This window comes from Toxotes jaculatrix, chromosome 14, assembly GCF_017976425.1.
Source record: "Toxotes jaculatrix isolate fToxJac2 chromosome 14, fToxJac2.pri, whole genome shotgun sequence".
Taxonomy (NCBI): domain Eukaryota; kingdom Metazoa; phylum Chordata; class Actinopteri; family Toxotidae; genus Toxotes; species Toxotes jaculatrix.
Genome location: NC_054407.1, coordinates 8,446,821 through 8,463,528, shown reverse-complemented (window position 1 = coordinate 8,463,528; position 16,708 = coordinate 8,446,821). Strand labels below are relative to the sequence as shown.

General features: G+C 41.8%; 1 protein-coding gene across 1 annotated transcript; it reads right to left on the bottom strand.

Moving 5' to 3' along the window:
- Positions 1-1,771: 1,771 nt before the first annotated feature.
- sgip1b (SH3GL interacting endocytic adaptor 1b) lies at positions 1,772-14,524 on the bottom strand. Its single transcript, XM_041054997.1, has 24 exons — positions 14,494-14,524; positions 10,708-10,771; positions 10,213-10,258; positions 9,909-9,965; positions 9,519-9,576; positions 8,713-8,888; positions 8,487-8,498; positions 7,875-7,886; positions 7,433-7,457; positions 7,229-7,292; positions 6,527-6,597; positions 6,356-6,430; positions 6,185-6,256; positions 5,333-6,103; positions 4,635-4,756; positions 4,382-4,532; positions 4,178-4,234; positions 3,724-3,835; positions 3,236-3,391; positions 2,898-3,030; positions 2,608-2,810; positions 2,260-2,324; positions 1,955-2,119; positions 1,772-1,848 (listed from the first exon to the last, which is right to left on the bottom strand). The coding sequence occupies exons 1-24, from the start codon at positions 14,501-14,503 to the stop codon at positions 1,826-1,828; spliced, it is 2,700 nt and encodes an 899-aa protein (XP_040910931.1). The 5' UTR covers positions 14,504-14,524; the 3' UTR covers positions 1,772-1,825.
- Between the last annotated feature and the right edge of the window lie 2,184 nt (positions 14,525-16,708).

The window sequence follows — 16,708 nt, the reverse complement described above, 5'->3', positions numbered from 1 at the left end:
ACTGCTACAATTGATTTACTGCCAGTATCAGTTTTCTGTTCACATGACCCGTTAATGGCTAAACGCCATCAGTAGTAGTGTTAAAGGCTGCATGTGTGAAAGTATGGCATTATAAATGTTGCTTCAGTCCTGGGCACAGAAAAAGATGTTTTGCAGCACATAAATTATACCCTGTAGAGAAATTATAACACAGAAATGTATTCTGTGCTCAATAAATCAATTTGTATGTTGTCCTATTAGCCACATAAGTGCACAATAATAACCTCTCTTCAGCCAATCACAAAATTTAAGATTTTCTTGTGTCTCCAATCTGAGTGCTGGTAGGATTACTGGTTACCACGAAAGAAGAGAAGCCCTGGGAGACCACTAAGCAAGGTATTTTATATAATTTGGGCCACTTCAGGGAATCAGAAACAAGCTGATTAGCAAACAATTGCTATGTACATGTCCAGTTAATGCAGAACAACATTAGCATTCATTTGGAGCTGTTTCTGGATATAAGTTCAATAATCACACTCTTTTAGTTCTGTTTTGGTCTCCTCTAACTCATCTAAAGGGACATATCTGACTTTTTAACAGGCAAATGCTGCAAGTTCACCAGATAGTTGCTAACTTTGTCTGCCTGTGATGGGCAGGGAGCATACAGTGGGTTTCACGCAGCTGTTTTTGGCTGAAAACAGTAGGCCTAAAGTTGTAGGCCTGAAAAACAAAACATTTAGCTAAACATTGCTCTCTGCGTGATCATTGTCTGTGGGTTCATCACTACCAGCAACCTCTTTCACAGAAAACAAAATCTGTGATCTATTAATATTAAAATACTGATTAAAGCCACTTTGAAATTAAATTAAATTTTAAATGAGGCAAAGGGCTAAATCTGAGTCAGCCAGGTTATTATAGTGATAACAGAAAACAAGTAGTCAGTTTACTGAGCACAGAATACTCTTACTTACTCTAATAAAATTATGCTTTCCCTGATGATAATTTCTTTAAAAAATATATAATTTATGTGCATGCAAACAATATTTTCCTGTGCTCAAAATGTCCCATCACTCAATCAAGACTGAGGTACAAATATAATTCCATTTAAAAAGCACCTTCAAATTAAGTGCAGATGTTCGTCCAGTGCTGCAGGTCATTTTGAACTGTGAACTGACCAATCACCTTTAATCACAATGCTGATAGAATGGGCTGTGACACAGTTTGTCTAAACAGACACACAAATTCTGCTTAGACGATGACAAAGATTGGTCACACATGGTGGGAAAAAAAAATCTGATTTGAGGTGGCAGTGTAAATCAGATATTACCATGTAACCTATAACTTATTGGAATACAACTGCAAAGCAATCCTATTCTACACTGTTTTTTTACATTTTCCATTCTTTTCCACCTTGTTTAAGATTGTTTTAATACTATATAATCTATTCACATTATCTTTTATAGTGCATTTGCAATGACAACCAGTTAGACAAAAGAAACTGAAATGAATAAGGCTGGATCACTGCATGAATCCACAATTAAGTTAACAAGAACAAAGAATCAGGGTTTCTCTATATTTTACTCCATGTAAGCCCATAAGTTTTCCAAGTACACAAAACTAATGATTTGTATTTACTTGCATAAACTCAGCAGCAGTCAGTCTACTGAATATGATGTTATAAAGTCAAATATCGTGTGTGTTATGGTCTCTTATTCTGTTAAATCTCAACCATTAATTCTAATGGTTCCTAAAGATAATGTTTCAAATGCACTAAACATGGGATGGATCCATTGTCTTCACAGTAAAAAGCCATTGATTCCCTTGTTTCCTTTCACAAACAGGTCCACTAATTATCTGCCAAATATTTCCCTGTGAAGCAAAATGAAACAAATCAGAGAGTGAAGAACAGGTTGTTTCAAAATAAAAACGATTGGCCACCAAAAAGGTCACACGCATTTCTGACACTCAAACTGACCTGCAGCAAATCTCTTCTTGACCAGCGATAGCCGATAGCCAGTGCCAACCAGCTGGATGTCGCACCCCGACAGAGTGCTTCCCTCGCTGGTAAACTGGACTACCAGTTGGGAGGGTTTACAGGGACCTTCTGTCATCTGGAACCGGCCCAGGAGAGCCCCTACTCCTGCAGGACACAGATAGCTATAAGCTGACTGTGCTACTTGGTGTATTTTAGAAATTCAGTGACATATAGGGATAATTTTATGAGACCCATTGTTTAAAAAGAAGATTTTTATAAATATATGAGGAAAAACAAACACCCACCTCCATTTTCAGATCTATGAGAGAGGCTGGGAATCTTCCATTGTATCGTCTGCTGCTCTGGATTCCTTTATGAGAAAACAGTTGTTATTTTACAGAAGACATGTTGTCTGATATGACATATGATTAATTGTTCTCTAAATGCTCAAAAACAATATAAGAATGCTCAAATCTCCATTATTGGCCATGTACTGGCAATTGAGGGAGAAGCTATATACAATTTCCACCTTTTGAATAAATATTATGTCCACAATATATGTCTACATCTCAGCACCTAGCCATTCCTTCATAGCTTTAGCTTTCCTATATGTCGAACATGTCGAACCAGGCTTAAATATATGCAGTGCTCACCAGGTGGCAGGTGGGATCATGGCCTGGAGTTTGGCTATGCCTCCATCCACAGGTACCAGGAAGTGGATGTTGTGTAGTGGCACGGGGGCAGCCATGGCCTCGGTGTTGTATTTGTAGTCTATTCTTAGGTCTGTGTTGGTGGCATCACCTCGCCAGCTCACTGCCAGGTTCAGAGGAGTGGACTGGATCCCCTCTGCTGACACCTGAGATGCACAGAGACACAAGACAGTGAGTGAGATAGATGGATGGATTGAAACAATAAGACAGACAGACAGCAGATACATAGGTACCTGATATTTGATCATATCCACGTTGTAGTATGTCGCCTGAGGCTTCTGTTCAGCCACTTTCTTCAGATGGCTCATCAAGTTTGGCATATTTACCCAGAACTCCTTGGTGTCTACACTGTCTGTTGTGGAATCACTAAGAGATGAGAGGTACATATTTGAGTCAGACAATTTCTACTACAGACACCGACGGTATATTATACACTATTTATAATAAAACAAAGACCAGTAGTTCTATTTTTTCAGCTCTTTATCAAGTGACTTTTGTAACTGACATTAGCTTCTGAAGGTACATAGTGACCTATGTTATTACAGTTTTCCGTGCAAGTGTGTTTTCCTACCAGCAGAGCAGCTGTGGATTGGGGAGGACCTGCTCCAGTCGGCTGTAGTTGCTGATGCTAAAGGTGAGGATGGGTTGAGTCGGGTGGCTTGCAAAATGCCTGGTGATGCCCGCAGGGAAGGACAGCACCATCTCCCCGGTGATCTTCACAACACATCTGGGACAGAGGGAGAGGAGAAGCAGAACTCACACACCATGCTGACCAATAACATACACTCCCAGAGTTTCTTTAGTACCAAAGGTTGTAGGAAAGTGTGAGGGTAGGTACCAGACATGTATCCACTTTACTAGTTATTATTTAAAAAGAGACTATAAAATGTTGTCCTTGGTCTCTCCTAAACTTTTTTTTTTTTTATCTTATCTTTCCTTTAATGTTATCACCACATTATTATACAAGTGCTTCACCTTTATGAACAAAATTATAAATTGTATAAAGTGGCTAGTGAATGTGTAATGTCACAGTGTCCAGAATAAAAAATGCGGGCCTACTTGCTGGGATCAGCGCCTTTAAAGTAGGCATTGATGGTTTCTGTGAAGGCAGCTGCCACTGGCAGAGTGTCCTGGGGTCCCATGGTGAGTGGACTGGGTCCTCTGGAGCATCCTGAAGAAAACACATGCAAAAGGTTTATCTAAAAAAAAAAAACAAATAAATAAATCTTAACATCTAGGTTGATCCCAGTTTGCCCGAAGGTTCAGCCATGGGTTACACGCAGAGGACAAGGGAGTATAAACAAACAAAAGACAAAAGCAAACAGGTAAAAGCAAAACTGAACCCTCCGTTCTGAATCTGGAATCTAGGTGAGTGAGCAGGACATGGGATGGGGTGGGCAGCCAGATTTAGGCTCACTGAACATGAACGTGGACAGGACCACAGGTAGAAACAGGACAGGTGCTTTCAGTACATGCACTTGTGGGACTACAGTAGCGTTCTGGCTCGACTCACCTTCAAAAGCTAAATAAAACCTGCCGTGGTCAAACCATACCAGAGGCTGTGAGGCCTCTGAGAAAGCAGAGACATGAGGAGGAGGAGGAGGAGAGAATCATGGAGAGGGACAAGACCATAAGGCAAGGACACAATGATGAGCGACAGACAACATGGACTCAGACTGAGATGTGACTAGACCAGGTTGACTTGCTGGTAGTGTACCTGCGGTGGATATGTTAAGGTCCCTCCCTAAGGTTGGAGTGGACGCTGCACTCTGCGAGGTAATGGAGGAGATGGAGGAAGAGCTCTCTGCCCGGGCCAGGGGGGCAAAAGGCGGTGGGCTGCCAGAAACCGGCGGACTGAAGGGGCGAGTCTGGACACAATATATATGCTGTGAATCTGTCTAGGTCATGTCAAAGGAGTGGGAGACAAAGAGAGACAGAGTCAGAGGAATAAAAGGACACTTCATATGTACCAGGTCTGTGATTGGTTTCCCCGGGGGCAGCTTTGGTCGTGAGGACGGTCGAGGAGGAGGAGGCGGAGGGACTGGGCTGCCTCGAGACTGAGGCGTGGCAGGACGAGCTGGAGACGAGGGACCTGCGGCACATACCAGTGTCTGTGGTTAGCACTGCCTTCAGATCACAGTGAGACATTTGGGTTTGGTTTTGGGATGCTATAAAAATCAGTGAGCCTTTTGGAGGTGTTGTGGGTCTGATTCATCCAAAAATCTGTGGTGAGATGGGCCCACTTCATAAATCCATTAACACACCAACACTCTGACACTGTAACATTTGGATTCACTGAATACTACTAAATAAAGTTCTAGTCTGTGATACCCGATATCTGTAATCACCGCTTTTGTTTTTTAAAACTGCAGCTTCTTTGTCAGAGTTCACCTTTTTCTATACAAATCCAAAACTGGAAGGATTCATTCAGAAAGCTACTCAGACAGAAGTGTCCTAAGACAAGTGTCTTGTAAAAGACATTACATAACATGGTAGCATTTAATGCACCTCCATCTTTGTCCATACTTTTGGTAGGTACTCAGCATCTGTCCGATTGTAGCTAAAATTAGCATAAAAGTCACATTTAAAATTTTATTTTAAATACATTTACAACATTTGTCAGTACTGTGATCAGTATTTTTGTGTGTTTTTGAGTTTGAGTACTCACTGCTGCCTGAGTAGGGCCCCGGGGAAGACATAATAGACCTGTAGGTGGTTGGAGGGAGAGGAGGTGGGGTTCCTCTGAAGCTTGGTGTCATCTCTCTGGGTGAGCCAACAAAGTCTGGGATATCATCTCTCAGGTATGCACCCTCTGGAGTCCTCTTTCCTCCTGCGCCCCCCAGGACCAGGGGAGAGATGACTCCTGCCCGAGGGGACCTCCGCTCTGCTGGCAGAGGGGGCACGGGGCTGAGGGGTGCAGGGGATGAAGAGTACTCTGCAAACTGCAGCACCTCTTCATCGATCGCCTCCTCGTCGAGGCAGATCGGGGGCGAATTAGAGGGTGAGAAGTCAGGAGGCAGGGGAGGGGCTGGCTCATCCGGAGGAGGAGGTCCGAGCACAATGGAGGGGGGTGAGTCTGGTGGCGTGAAAGGAGGAGGAGACCCGGGAGAAAAAGGTGGGGGCGAAGGCGGGGGCTCGTTTGGCGGCGGTCCGGGAGAGAGGCAGGGGGTGGAGGGGGTGGATGAGGGCGTGTCTGGCGGAGGAGAGTCCGGTGGTGGAGGGGGAGCGGGCTCGTCTGGTGGCGGGGGTCTGTCATCTGTGAAAGTAACCCATCTAGGTGACACTGTGTCCTCGCTGGTGCGGGGGCTGTCAACGGGACCGAACACGTCGTCCAGGTCAGGGCCCGGGGAGCCTCGGTAAGAGGCGGGGGACAGGACGTTCAGGTAGATGGGGGCAGAACAGCGAGCTGCTCTTCCATTGGGTAGATCAGCTGCAGTGAGTGTGATGAAGCACTTAGATCACAAGTCACATGGGATGTAACTGTATGACTGATATATAATGCTGCTTTTAAAGCTAAACTTACCAGCGGAGTCTGAAGGATAGCCGTAATGACTTCTCGATGGAATGTTTTTTGGAGGAAGCGGAGGAGGAGCTGCAGCAAGGATGAATGACAGTTCAGGTCAGTTCAGCTATGTAGATTACAGCACGTTTATATATATACTAATGTACCTCCCAGTGCAATTAATCTCACCTCCTGTAGGGAAACTTCTGCTCAGCTGTGACTCCGACCGTGGTCTTGATTCTCCCCATACATCAGTAGGAACCACTGTGAATGTGTAATGACAAAGTAACAATCAGGGCCACCTCTGTAAACTCCACTGTCCAATTATATTGAGTTATTTACTAAGGATAAGGGACAAACCGTCGTATCTGGCATATTTGGTCTCTGAAGGCAGCCCAAAGAAGGCAGGAACGTTCTGTGATAGCCTGTCACTGCAAAAGGAGAAACACAACAATGAAATCTGACTGCTTTGATGAGCATATATATATTCAGAATAATGTTAGTGGTGGGTAAAAAAAAGCCTGAAAACAGAGGCACCTATAGTGGAGGACTGGGTCGAGGTAATGCATAACATTTATAGGATGGAAAAGTTGACTTTCTGGGCTAGACTAGAATCAGATAAATTTAGGAATTTATGGGAAAACTGGGTTGATTTTGTATCACCACTGAGAGCAGATTTTATCTGGTAAAAGTACTGTATCTTACAGATCCTCTTGATTCTTGCTACAAAATTTACATGTTCATTGTTCATAAGACTATGTTCTATGTTTTTCTACACCCGGAGAAAAAGGAAGGGAGTTAAAATATGGATAGAAAGGGAAAAAAGTTTGTGCCTATTTATGTTTTTGCTCCCTGGTATGGAGTGTTCGTAAGTTCTGTATATCTGGAAAACATATATATGAGATGTAAAATGCTGATGGGACAATGCTGTCTGGAATTAATTTAAAAAAAAAATTGCTTGTACTTAGATAATTATAATTAAGTAACATCTGCATTGGTACCAATAACATACACACTGATAAGAAGGGCTATTTAGTTTGTTAGTGGTCAGTGATCACAGACCTTGGCATCTCAGGGGCAGGACTTGGAATAGGGGTGGAGCGTCTGGGTCTGGCAATTTCCTCACCTAAAAGAAACATTTAAAAAAAAGCTCAGCTGTTGCAGTGTTGTTCTTGTACTTGAGCAAATGCCTAAAAGAAAAACACATTTCTTCATTTCAAAAACTAAGTTTAAATGAAAAGGCAATGTTCAAACAGATGTACTTACAGGACAAATTTCTTTTTATCTGTCCCTGTAAAAGAAACAATCCAAAACAGAGGGCAAAGTAAGGACACAGATAAGTGATATTATGTGTGTTAACTTTTAATACACTATAAATGCAGTGCAAATGTTCGTCAAGAGTCATTTTATTCTACTGTTCAATGCTTCATTGTTTCATTTTGTTTTTTCTTACAACTGAAAAATAGTGAGACCACATTGTAGACATTTTCACTTTTTAGGAAATATGTAAACTTTTCACTTGTTCTGCAAAAACTAAGACTTTCAGATTGAACTTTACATTGTCTAGGATAAATTTACTGTTAGTTTGCTGTGTATCCTGTTAAATTCTGCACTGCACAATTTAGAACAGGTCAAGCCGCAGAGATTAGAAAGCTGCCTGTCAGGCTGTCTGCTTCCAAACAGCCAGCAGGTGGCGTGATAAACTCACCGGGCTGCGTCTCTGAGACCAGCAAAAAGGAAGAGAGAACAGACCTGGGTCAGAGAGTGAGTGACAAATCAGTCAAATGGACACCAACTTAAACTGCACACACCGCACCTCTTTACTTTCACCGCAAAGCCTTAATAATGCAGCGTGAGCCATAACACCCTGGAGATTATGAGGACAATACCCAGCATCACCTTCGACCAACATGCACAGACCTGCACACTGAAAGTAGCAGGTCTCTCAGCATGTAAGCTCCACTGAGACCAAATCGATAGGTTTGGAGCTTAGTGTGTCTCTTTGTGTTATGATTACTGTGCATTATGTAACACAGATGCTTTGCCAGACAGGTTCAAGTAAAGCTGTGGCTAAACCGAAAAAACTGAATTGACAAAAAGAAGTGATTTTTTTTTTTTTTTTTTTTTTTTTGCAAGGCCTAAAACAGGCACAAACACTGAGGGTGAGGCAGCATGCAGAAAGAGGGTGACGCCATAAAGACAACTTGTTAGTGTATTATCATAGGAGGGAACACTTTATCAAGCATTTCCATTAAGTGAACTCATGCCATGCAATCTCTCTTGGTGGTGATACAAAGATGAAGATGTATGACAGGCTTACCGGACTTCTCTTCTACAAGATGACAGCAGATAAGTGAGGGGACAAAAAAGAGACAAACATAGGAAGAGAGTTAAACAGATATGAGACATACTGTAGGTGATAGAGTATGTCTTATCACAAATCAACAGCTATTAAACGATAAAAAACTGCAGTGCATGTGTGTGTGTGTGTTTTGTGCCCTTTAGTACTGTGTAGTAGAACCAGAGTGCTGATTGGCAGTGCTCACCAGAGATGGAGAGAGTGCCAGGCCTCCCACTGAGGCTTTTAGCTCGTCCATAGATGGAGGGACACATTTGGCACTGTCCGACACCAGCGGCTTAATCTTAATTTTGAACTTTTTCTTGCTGTCCTCGTCGTCTTCTGAGTCGCTGGAGGAGAAAAAGTGCTTTCCTTTGGAAGCTGGTGATCGCTTGTCAAGGACAAAGCAGAATAAGTACAATATGCCCTACGACAGATGGAGACTAATTCAATCCACTGCAGTATTTTAAGCTAATATATCCTTTTAAAAATATATCAATTTGTCTCAAACACACTGTTAATTTGCAGAGCGACACTGCAGAACCAGAGTGAAACGTCCACTCTGTGTCTCCGTCTGCTGCTTACTGACACTCTGGCTGTCTCAGTTAAATCATCCTGCTCAGGGGAAGTCTCCAGAGTGCCAGCTCTCTATGAATCCAATTCAAACATATAGATGCTGACACCTGCGGGAGCAAAAACTTAAAATACCAGTGAACTGCAGGTCAGTTGTTAATGAGAACTGTGGCTCAGTGACAACAGAAAAGCCAATCCACACGTAATGTGGCTCTTACTGGCCGCCCTACTGCTCCTTTCTTTCTATCTTTTTTTTTTTTTTTTTGCCCCTGCAGGGACACATGTGATGTGGCATGAGAGGAAGGAACTATTGATTTGGCCTATTTAATACTGAGAAACACTCATCCAATGAATCACTCAGCCAAACAGGTCAATAGTTTTGCAGGAGAAGAGTCCCAAGACTGCTCTTGCCACTGCTTCTGCTCTTCACTAAAAGGATATAATCGCCCTCGTCGCCGGGCCGGAGACTAAACCCCTCCTCATCCACGTCGGGAGAGGCCTGTAAAAGAGAGAGGAGAAGGGTGACAGTCATTTCTAGTCCATCACACGCTGAAACAGAGGCGCTGCTAAACTCTTCCCCTCCGACCAGCTCCGTATATGAATGAGGATCAGATTTCACAGATGTCTTGCCTGAGACAGTCAGCTTCCTGGCTGTAGCTCCTGCTGACTCACAGAATATGCAGCTATCATTCTATTTGCGCTGTTTACTCCGTAACGTTAAACCCAGCGTTACATGACACTGATTGCACCAGCACTGGTATATTTCATGCACAAAGCTGCAGAGAAAAGATGGAGAACCAGCAAAACAAAGAGTAGGCCAAACACACTTACATATCTGTCCCAGTCAATCTCCCCATAGAAACCATTAGGTGCCCCATTGGCTTTTTTCTGTCAACGCAATAGAGACAAATCAAGATGACAAGAGACTCATTTTACAATTAAATTAACACATAACATTTGTATAAAATGTGCAAGTAGACATTCTTGTATGTGCAAATGATAAAATGGTGAAATGAGGCATTATTACATTTTACATTAACTGTGTTTCCATTTGGTTTCAGCACATCTTTCCAAATCCCAAGAAAAAAGAGACAACAGAGAGGAAATACTTTAAGAAATTTTAAAATGGACATACGCTTCCTTTCTTTCCACTTCCAGTTCCTTCTTTGTCAGGTGAGCTCCTGTTTGAGGTGACAAAAAGAGGGAAAACATACTTTTATAAGTTTTAGTTTCTATTCCAAAATGATACTTTACTTAACAATACCTTACTTTGAAAAATATATATACGTTTCTACAAACCCTTTCTTTCTATTAACAAAAGAGGGTCATTGTTCTCAAATGTTAAATATCTGAACATAGTCGTACAAGAACTTATGACTGAAACTGTCTCATCAGAGAATGAGTCAAAAAATGTATTACAAGTTTGACCAAACATTCAATACCAACTTTCAGTACTTGGCAGTTTACTATAGACTCATTCTGTTCACTACCATAAGAGTATTTTGGTTTGGTAGCCAGGCTTATTCATTCACATTCTCCAGCTGCTGAATTTTCGAGCTGTTTTCAAAGTTGTTGTGGTTATGAGATCTTGCATGTTCATTGTGTTGAGCGTGAGTCTGGGAAAACTCACGTTGTGTCTGTATCCTTGTCTTTCTTTCGTAAACCCAGGGCTTTCCTGGTTCGGTTTTTCAGTCCTAACGCAGTGAGAGAGAGGGAGAGGGAGAAAAACACCATGAAGAATTCATTTAAAGTTTTAAAGCCTGGCATAAAGTTAACTACCTTGTCATTAAAATGCACTTAAAAGCAAGTAACACAGACAGGTAACAGGCTGATGCACTGTACCTCAAGGATGAATGTATCCTTGAGGATACACAGGAAATACAGCAACACTAGTACTCTGATATAAATCAGTGTATCACTTTGGGACACAAACATCCTGGAGAGAGTCTGGAATGCAGACGTTGCAATCCCCTGATGTGTACCCACCCCGACAGTATAAAATGGAAAGGAAACACAAGGAAAGGTTGATCAATCTGTCCACTTCATTAGCGAGATTCAAGGGAGAGTGGGGGGGAGAAATACTACAGCAGCCCGTCTGCCAAACTGGATGCCAACACCCCTGCAGCACTGACGGTTGGCACCACACCGCCTTGAAATAAAGACAACTGGGAAAACTGACAAAAACACAATTCAGCGTGTGCAAAATGTAAAGGTTTTCTTCAAGAAGTAAATAACAGTGGGGGAGATTTCAGTTTAATACTTCATTTGTGTTTTTCTTTGCTTTTCTCAGTTCAAAGTTACAGATGATCTCTGATTTTATTTAACGTGAACAAATGATAATACGTTTGATAAAATAAATTGTGTTGGCTGTGCTGCATGTTTTGTCCCAAATAGTCAACTGACAAGTTTACATAACAGCGTTTTAAACGACCAGTGAGAACAGTTGATTCTCACATCCATACCAGAGCAACAGGGACACATGTGATGGACAGTTGGGTGGATGAACGTTCTGTACTATTCAGAGGCAGCTCAGTTTGTGTTCTTCTTCGTTCATCATCTCCCTTTTGCAATCTGTGTGACACTGGAACATACCGTATGCCCATGCTCATTTGTTTTACGACAAGGTTTCAGTTTTTTCTACATGGAGTCCTGTCCTAAATGTTGCTGTGTTTTAAAGCTTACATGAAAATTAATATAACCTCACAATATTATAAAATAAATATTAAGTCATTGATTTGGTGAATCAACACACTTGCTTTGAAATCTTGATGACAAGACTGCACTGTGCACAGTGGCTCATTCACTTGGGAGGAAGCTCTACTGGGTACTGAAGGACATGTCAGGGCCTGTGATGTATTAGTAGCTAGCTGGGCTGCTCAATAGCACAGATTATTCCTGCATCACAGCTCTCCATCAGTGGATACAGCTCTGTACTGTGAGCCCTCTGTCTCGTCCTAACCTGCATGTTTCTTGTGCGACGAGGTTTAAACATAGCAAATCGATCCTGACGTTGATATGTAACAAACCTGCTGAACTATATGATACACGCTGTAGCAGCACAAGCAGCGTGGTCAGATTTTTTTTTCTGGTCACTGACTGCATGGCAATTCAGATCACACCGTGCATCAGAGGACGACTTTTGTTGCTGTAACCCATTTACAAAGTCTGCCTGAGGAGAGCCCTAAAACACTCATTAAACAGATAGATGATTGTAATAACGTAATTAGTATTAGCTGTAAATATAGTTGAGTTTGGCTAATTCACAGAAACAAGATTTTCAGACTTTCCAGACAAATTTCTGCGAAACCTTTTACTAGGACCAGATTTGTTCACTCAAGATCCACTTACTCAATATGTTTCAGCCGCATCTTGTGGCTTTCATCAACAGATGATGCAGCTGAAAGCTGTAGTAGAAATCTAGTAACTCATGTGAGATTTCATACAGAACTTTGAGCTGCATCTGGCAGCATCTGACATTGTTTCAGAAACATATGTCCCACAATTTTGGTAAAGGCCTAAAACAGACAGTCTGTCAGTTGTCCATATTGGTTGTCAGTTGCGGAAAGGTGTAAAAAATCTACTTGTCATTCTTTACACACCTACCTCTGTCACAGCAGCGTTGCCTGCTTAACAACGGCATGGCTCAGCTGCCAGTGATAGAGAGGCAGTTTGAAATAAAGAATAAAGAACCAAGGTCGGATACATGAACTCCAGACCAACAGCTTCAACTGCCTTAACTGCCTTTTTAAAGCTATGTCAAGAAATACGATCACCTTTGTTTAACCTGTAAGTACAGTATTTTATTTTCTGTATTGTTGTTCTGACCTTTATGCTATTTTTAATTTGACAGTGTGAAACTAGTTTTTTACTTTAACACTGTGTTAACTCCCCACGAGCATCTACCAACTGAACTTCTTCTTTGGCAGCTGGGAAAAAATACAAATGGCACACTACCTCCACCTACTGATTTCTTGTACCAATGAATAGCACTGGTTTATACCAGAATGCTGCCCTTTTCCAGGATGTCCACCCACTCCACTCCACTGGCCTTTCAGACATGGTCAGATGATCCATTCTGCACTTTTCTTTCTTTTTAAATGTTCGCTGCAATGGATCACTTGTCTTAAGATGGTTTCAAATTTTCTCCAAGCGGAGTTTCATACAGTCCTGGCATTAACTACAAACAGAGGCTGGCAGGAAGAAAGAAAGGAAATCAATATAAAACCTTGTTGCATATTCTAGAAAATGATCAGCAGTAATGTAAAGTATATAATACCTGGATATAAGTGGCTGAAGCATGTAACATCCACAATGTTGCCCTTAAAGTGTAAACTTAAAGTTCAAAAAAGGGTCATTTGAACAAATTTTACCAAAGACAAAGATGTTGCCTACGTAGTCAACGATTATAATCCATGTACCAGAGATACTGAATTTAATGATACTGATGAACCCAAATGCTCCATCAACAAGAAGGCGGTCATTGCAGTACACGAACTGCAGCCATGTCTGAGTCCACATAACATGTGCTGAATGTCACTAACTACACCTGACAGCCTTTACTGTGCAATGCACGTGTAGCTAACGAGGGCTATGATGAGCATGTGACATCTGTGTAGAGTGTGGATTTCCTCAAGCTGAGTACAATATCATGGCAGGCTGACTGCAGGCCTTTTGCTAATAATAGCCACCTTCCATTACCACATTGGCATTAATGGATGGTAAAGGCAGAGCATCTGTCATACACAGTTAGATCTAAGATTTAGCTCCTCTGTCATAGTTTCTTCCTTTACTGGTAACTTTGGTACAGTATCCTTTATGCAAAACAGGCACCAAATAATGTATGGTTTAAGGATCACTTGTCCTGTTGGCAAGATATAATATTATGCTCTGACAGCAACAGCAGCAGAGGTATGAATGAGTGCAGCTTCCTGGACTGTTCAGATGTCTCTCTTCCTGTTTCTATGACACAGACTGAGAGTATAACTAAAGACAGAACTGTAATCTGCACATGCAAACGGAGACGTGCACAGTCACATGTGTAAACACACGCAAACACAACCAGAGATCAACAAGAGCAGATCTACACTGCTGCAAATGTTAGTTCTTCCAACACCTTTGCTTTCATCTCACATACATTTTCTCTCAATCTATCACAAATATCACCCACACACACACACACACACACACACACACACACACCCATATATATACATATATATATGTACACACAACGGTCACATTATCACACTGATCATTCACATAGCTTAGCTGTTCCAGAGGTCCACACGGCACGACAGATCACATCACTGGATTCTCTAGCTTCAATGGCCCAGCAGGACACAAGAGGGCAGGAGGAGGACGCAGGGATACAAATTGTGGAAAATAAAGGAGGAGTAGGAGTGCACAGATAATTCACCTTGCATCATGGTTGCAGATTTTCATCCTACGTTGCCCTCCGGTGTGCAGGCGAGCAGAAATGGAGAAATCCAGCCAGTCAAACGATTCCTGGGCAGGGCATAGCTAATTCTGCACAGCTCCCCAGCGAAGCACGATGTTGATTTCCTCCACCCCCAAGGGCCCAACTCCCAGACACCCGCACAGGGAGGTGGGGTGGGGGGAGAGCTGAAAGGCAGCAGCAGTGGTAGAGGACACACTGAGAAGAGATACCCGAGGAATATCCAACAAATCGGGGGAAGGGGGTCCTTTCTGTGTGCGCGTTAGGCCCCGGATGCCTGAGCAGCACCGACACAGGCCATCTCTGAGAGGGGGGGATGCTGAGGAAAGGCAAAGGAGAAAAAAAAACTGAGCGGTACAGAGAGAGAGAGAGAGAGAGGAAGAGAAAGACTGGGAGAAAGAGGGGAGGAGGGAGGGAGTGGGAGGCTCGCTGATGTCACATCTGCACTAAACCAATCCCTGCAACCACAGTCACATGGCTGCTGTCCCCTGATGCCTTAGCACCTCTCAGCTTGCCTAGAGCAGACACTCCACAGCCAACTGCATACATATTATACAAGGTCTCACATGATAAAATGCACTATTTTGCAAAATATTTCCTTAAACTTTGATCAGAGTGAATCTAAATGTTCACTTTGATTTGATTAAGAAAAAAATCTGTTGCAGATTTCCCTGTGTTTGTGTTTGTTAGTGGACATTTTTGTATAATCACTGATATCTGATTCAAGTTTATATTACTGTAGGCCCTTTGAGCTTTACAGGACAGTGAGGAGCAAAGATAAAATACATAAATCCAAAATGCTGGACAAATACATCATTCAGCCACAGATACAAACACCGGGTAAAAATACGAGGTCAGGCAGGTCTAAAAGCCAACAAGGATCAGAGTGTCTGAAGTCCTTTGTTGAAATCTTGAATAGGCTGAAAAAAAAAAAAATCTAATAGAAGAGGAAAAGAGGATCCCATGATTTTCAGGCAGCTACTGAACCGTATGATTTCGTCCTTGAATGTGTGACAGATAAAAGCCCTGATAAAAGGGCCTCAGGTTTCCTGGGGAAACGACTTCAGAAATATATATTCTGGGATAAGATCATGCAGTGTTTTTTCACACATAATATATACACATAATATTCTAAACTAAAAGGGGACCAGTGAAGGGAGGGAATATTAGAGCTAAAACACTTTTCCTTTTTTCTCATCTTGTTAGAGGTCTTGGTGTAGAGGTCTGGACCGTGTTGGGGGATGATCATAAATATAAAGTCATTGACTTGTTTGAATATGACAGCTCAGATATGGATTACTTTCTCTGAGTCAAAACAAAAGCTTTGTTGACTTAAGCTCCTAACTTGAAGCTAAAGTCAACATATTCCAATGCTAAATCAAAGTATTACACATTTTTTGTATATGGTTGAGTGTAAGAGGCACAGTTTATTACCAGTAGTGCTATGAAACCAGGTTTTTATGAGAGAATGCTTGTTTTGTTTGCTCATGTGCATGAAAATACGGGTGACAATATACACATTCCTTCCAATGGTTTCACACGATGGTTTCACTCTGATCTACAAGTGCCAAGAACTGCAGCTACGCTCCACCAAAGGCAAGAAAGAAAAACAACACTAGCAAGCAAACACGTAAACAATGAATTAATGCAAAAAATTCTGTTTTGCAAATGTTTTCTTAGGAAGAAAATATATTCAGTGTGTTTGTTAGGATACACAGTGTGTTAACACTGAGTGTAAATAAAAATTTAGTTTGCTAAAAAACTCCATTAAGCACCTTTAAGTAATAACCAAGGTAGAGTTTGGTGTAAATAAATAACTTCTGATTTATTTATTCAGCTGGAGAAGGTCCCAGGGCAGTTACGGAAATTGGATCAACTACTTGCATTACTGAACTTTAAAGGCCCATTTTTTAGGAAGGATAGCAGCTAATTTGGGCATGAATATTTATTTTAGAAGATGTTATACAGAAATACATGAGATTTTAGACCAGTTTTCGGTGGCTTTAAAGAGACACTAAATTAAATGTCAAAAATGTAATAATGGAGAGATGTTGAATTTTTGAATAACAAGGATAAATGGGTCACACTGACAGAAAAGGAGATGGGAGCCACAGTCAAGCCTTAGGGTAGGCTGTAGGATATGGAAGATGAAGATGAGCAAGAATTCCCACTGTAA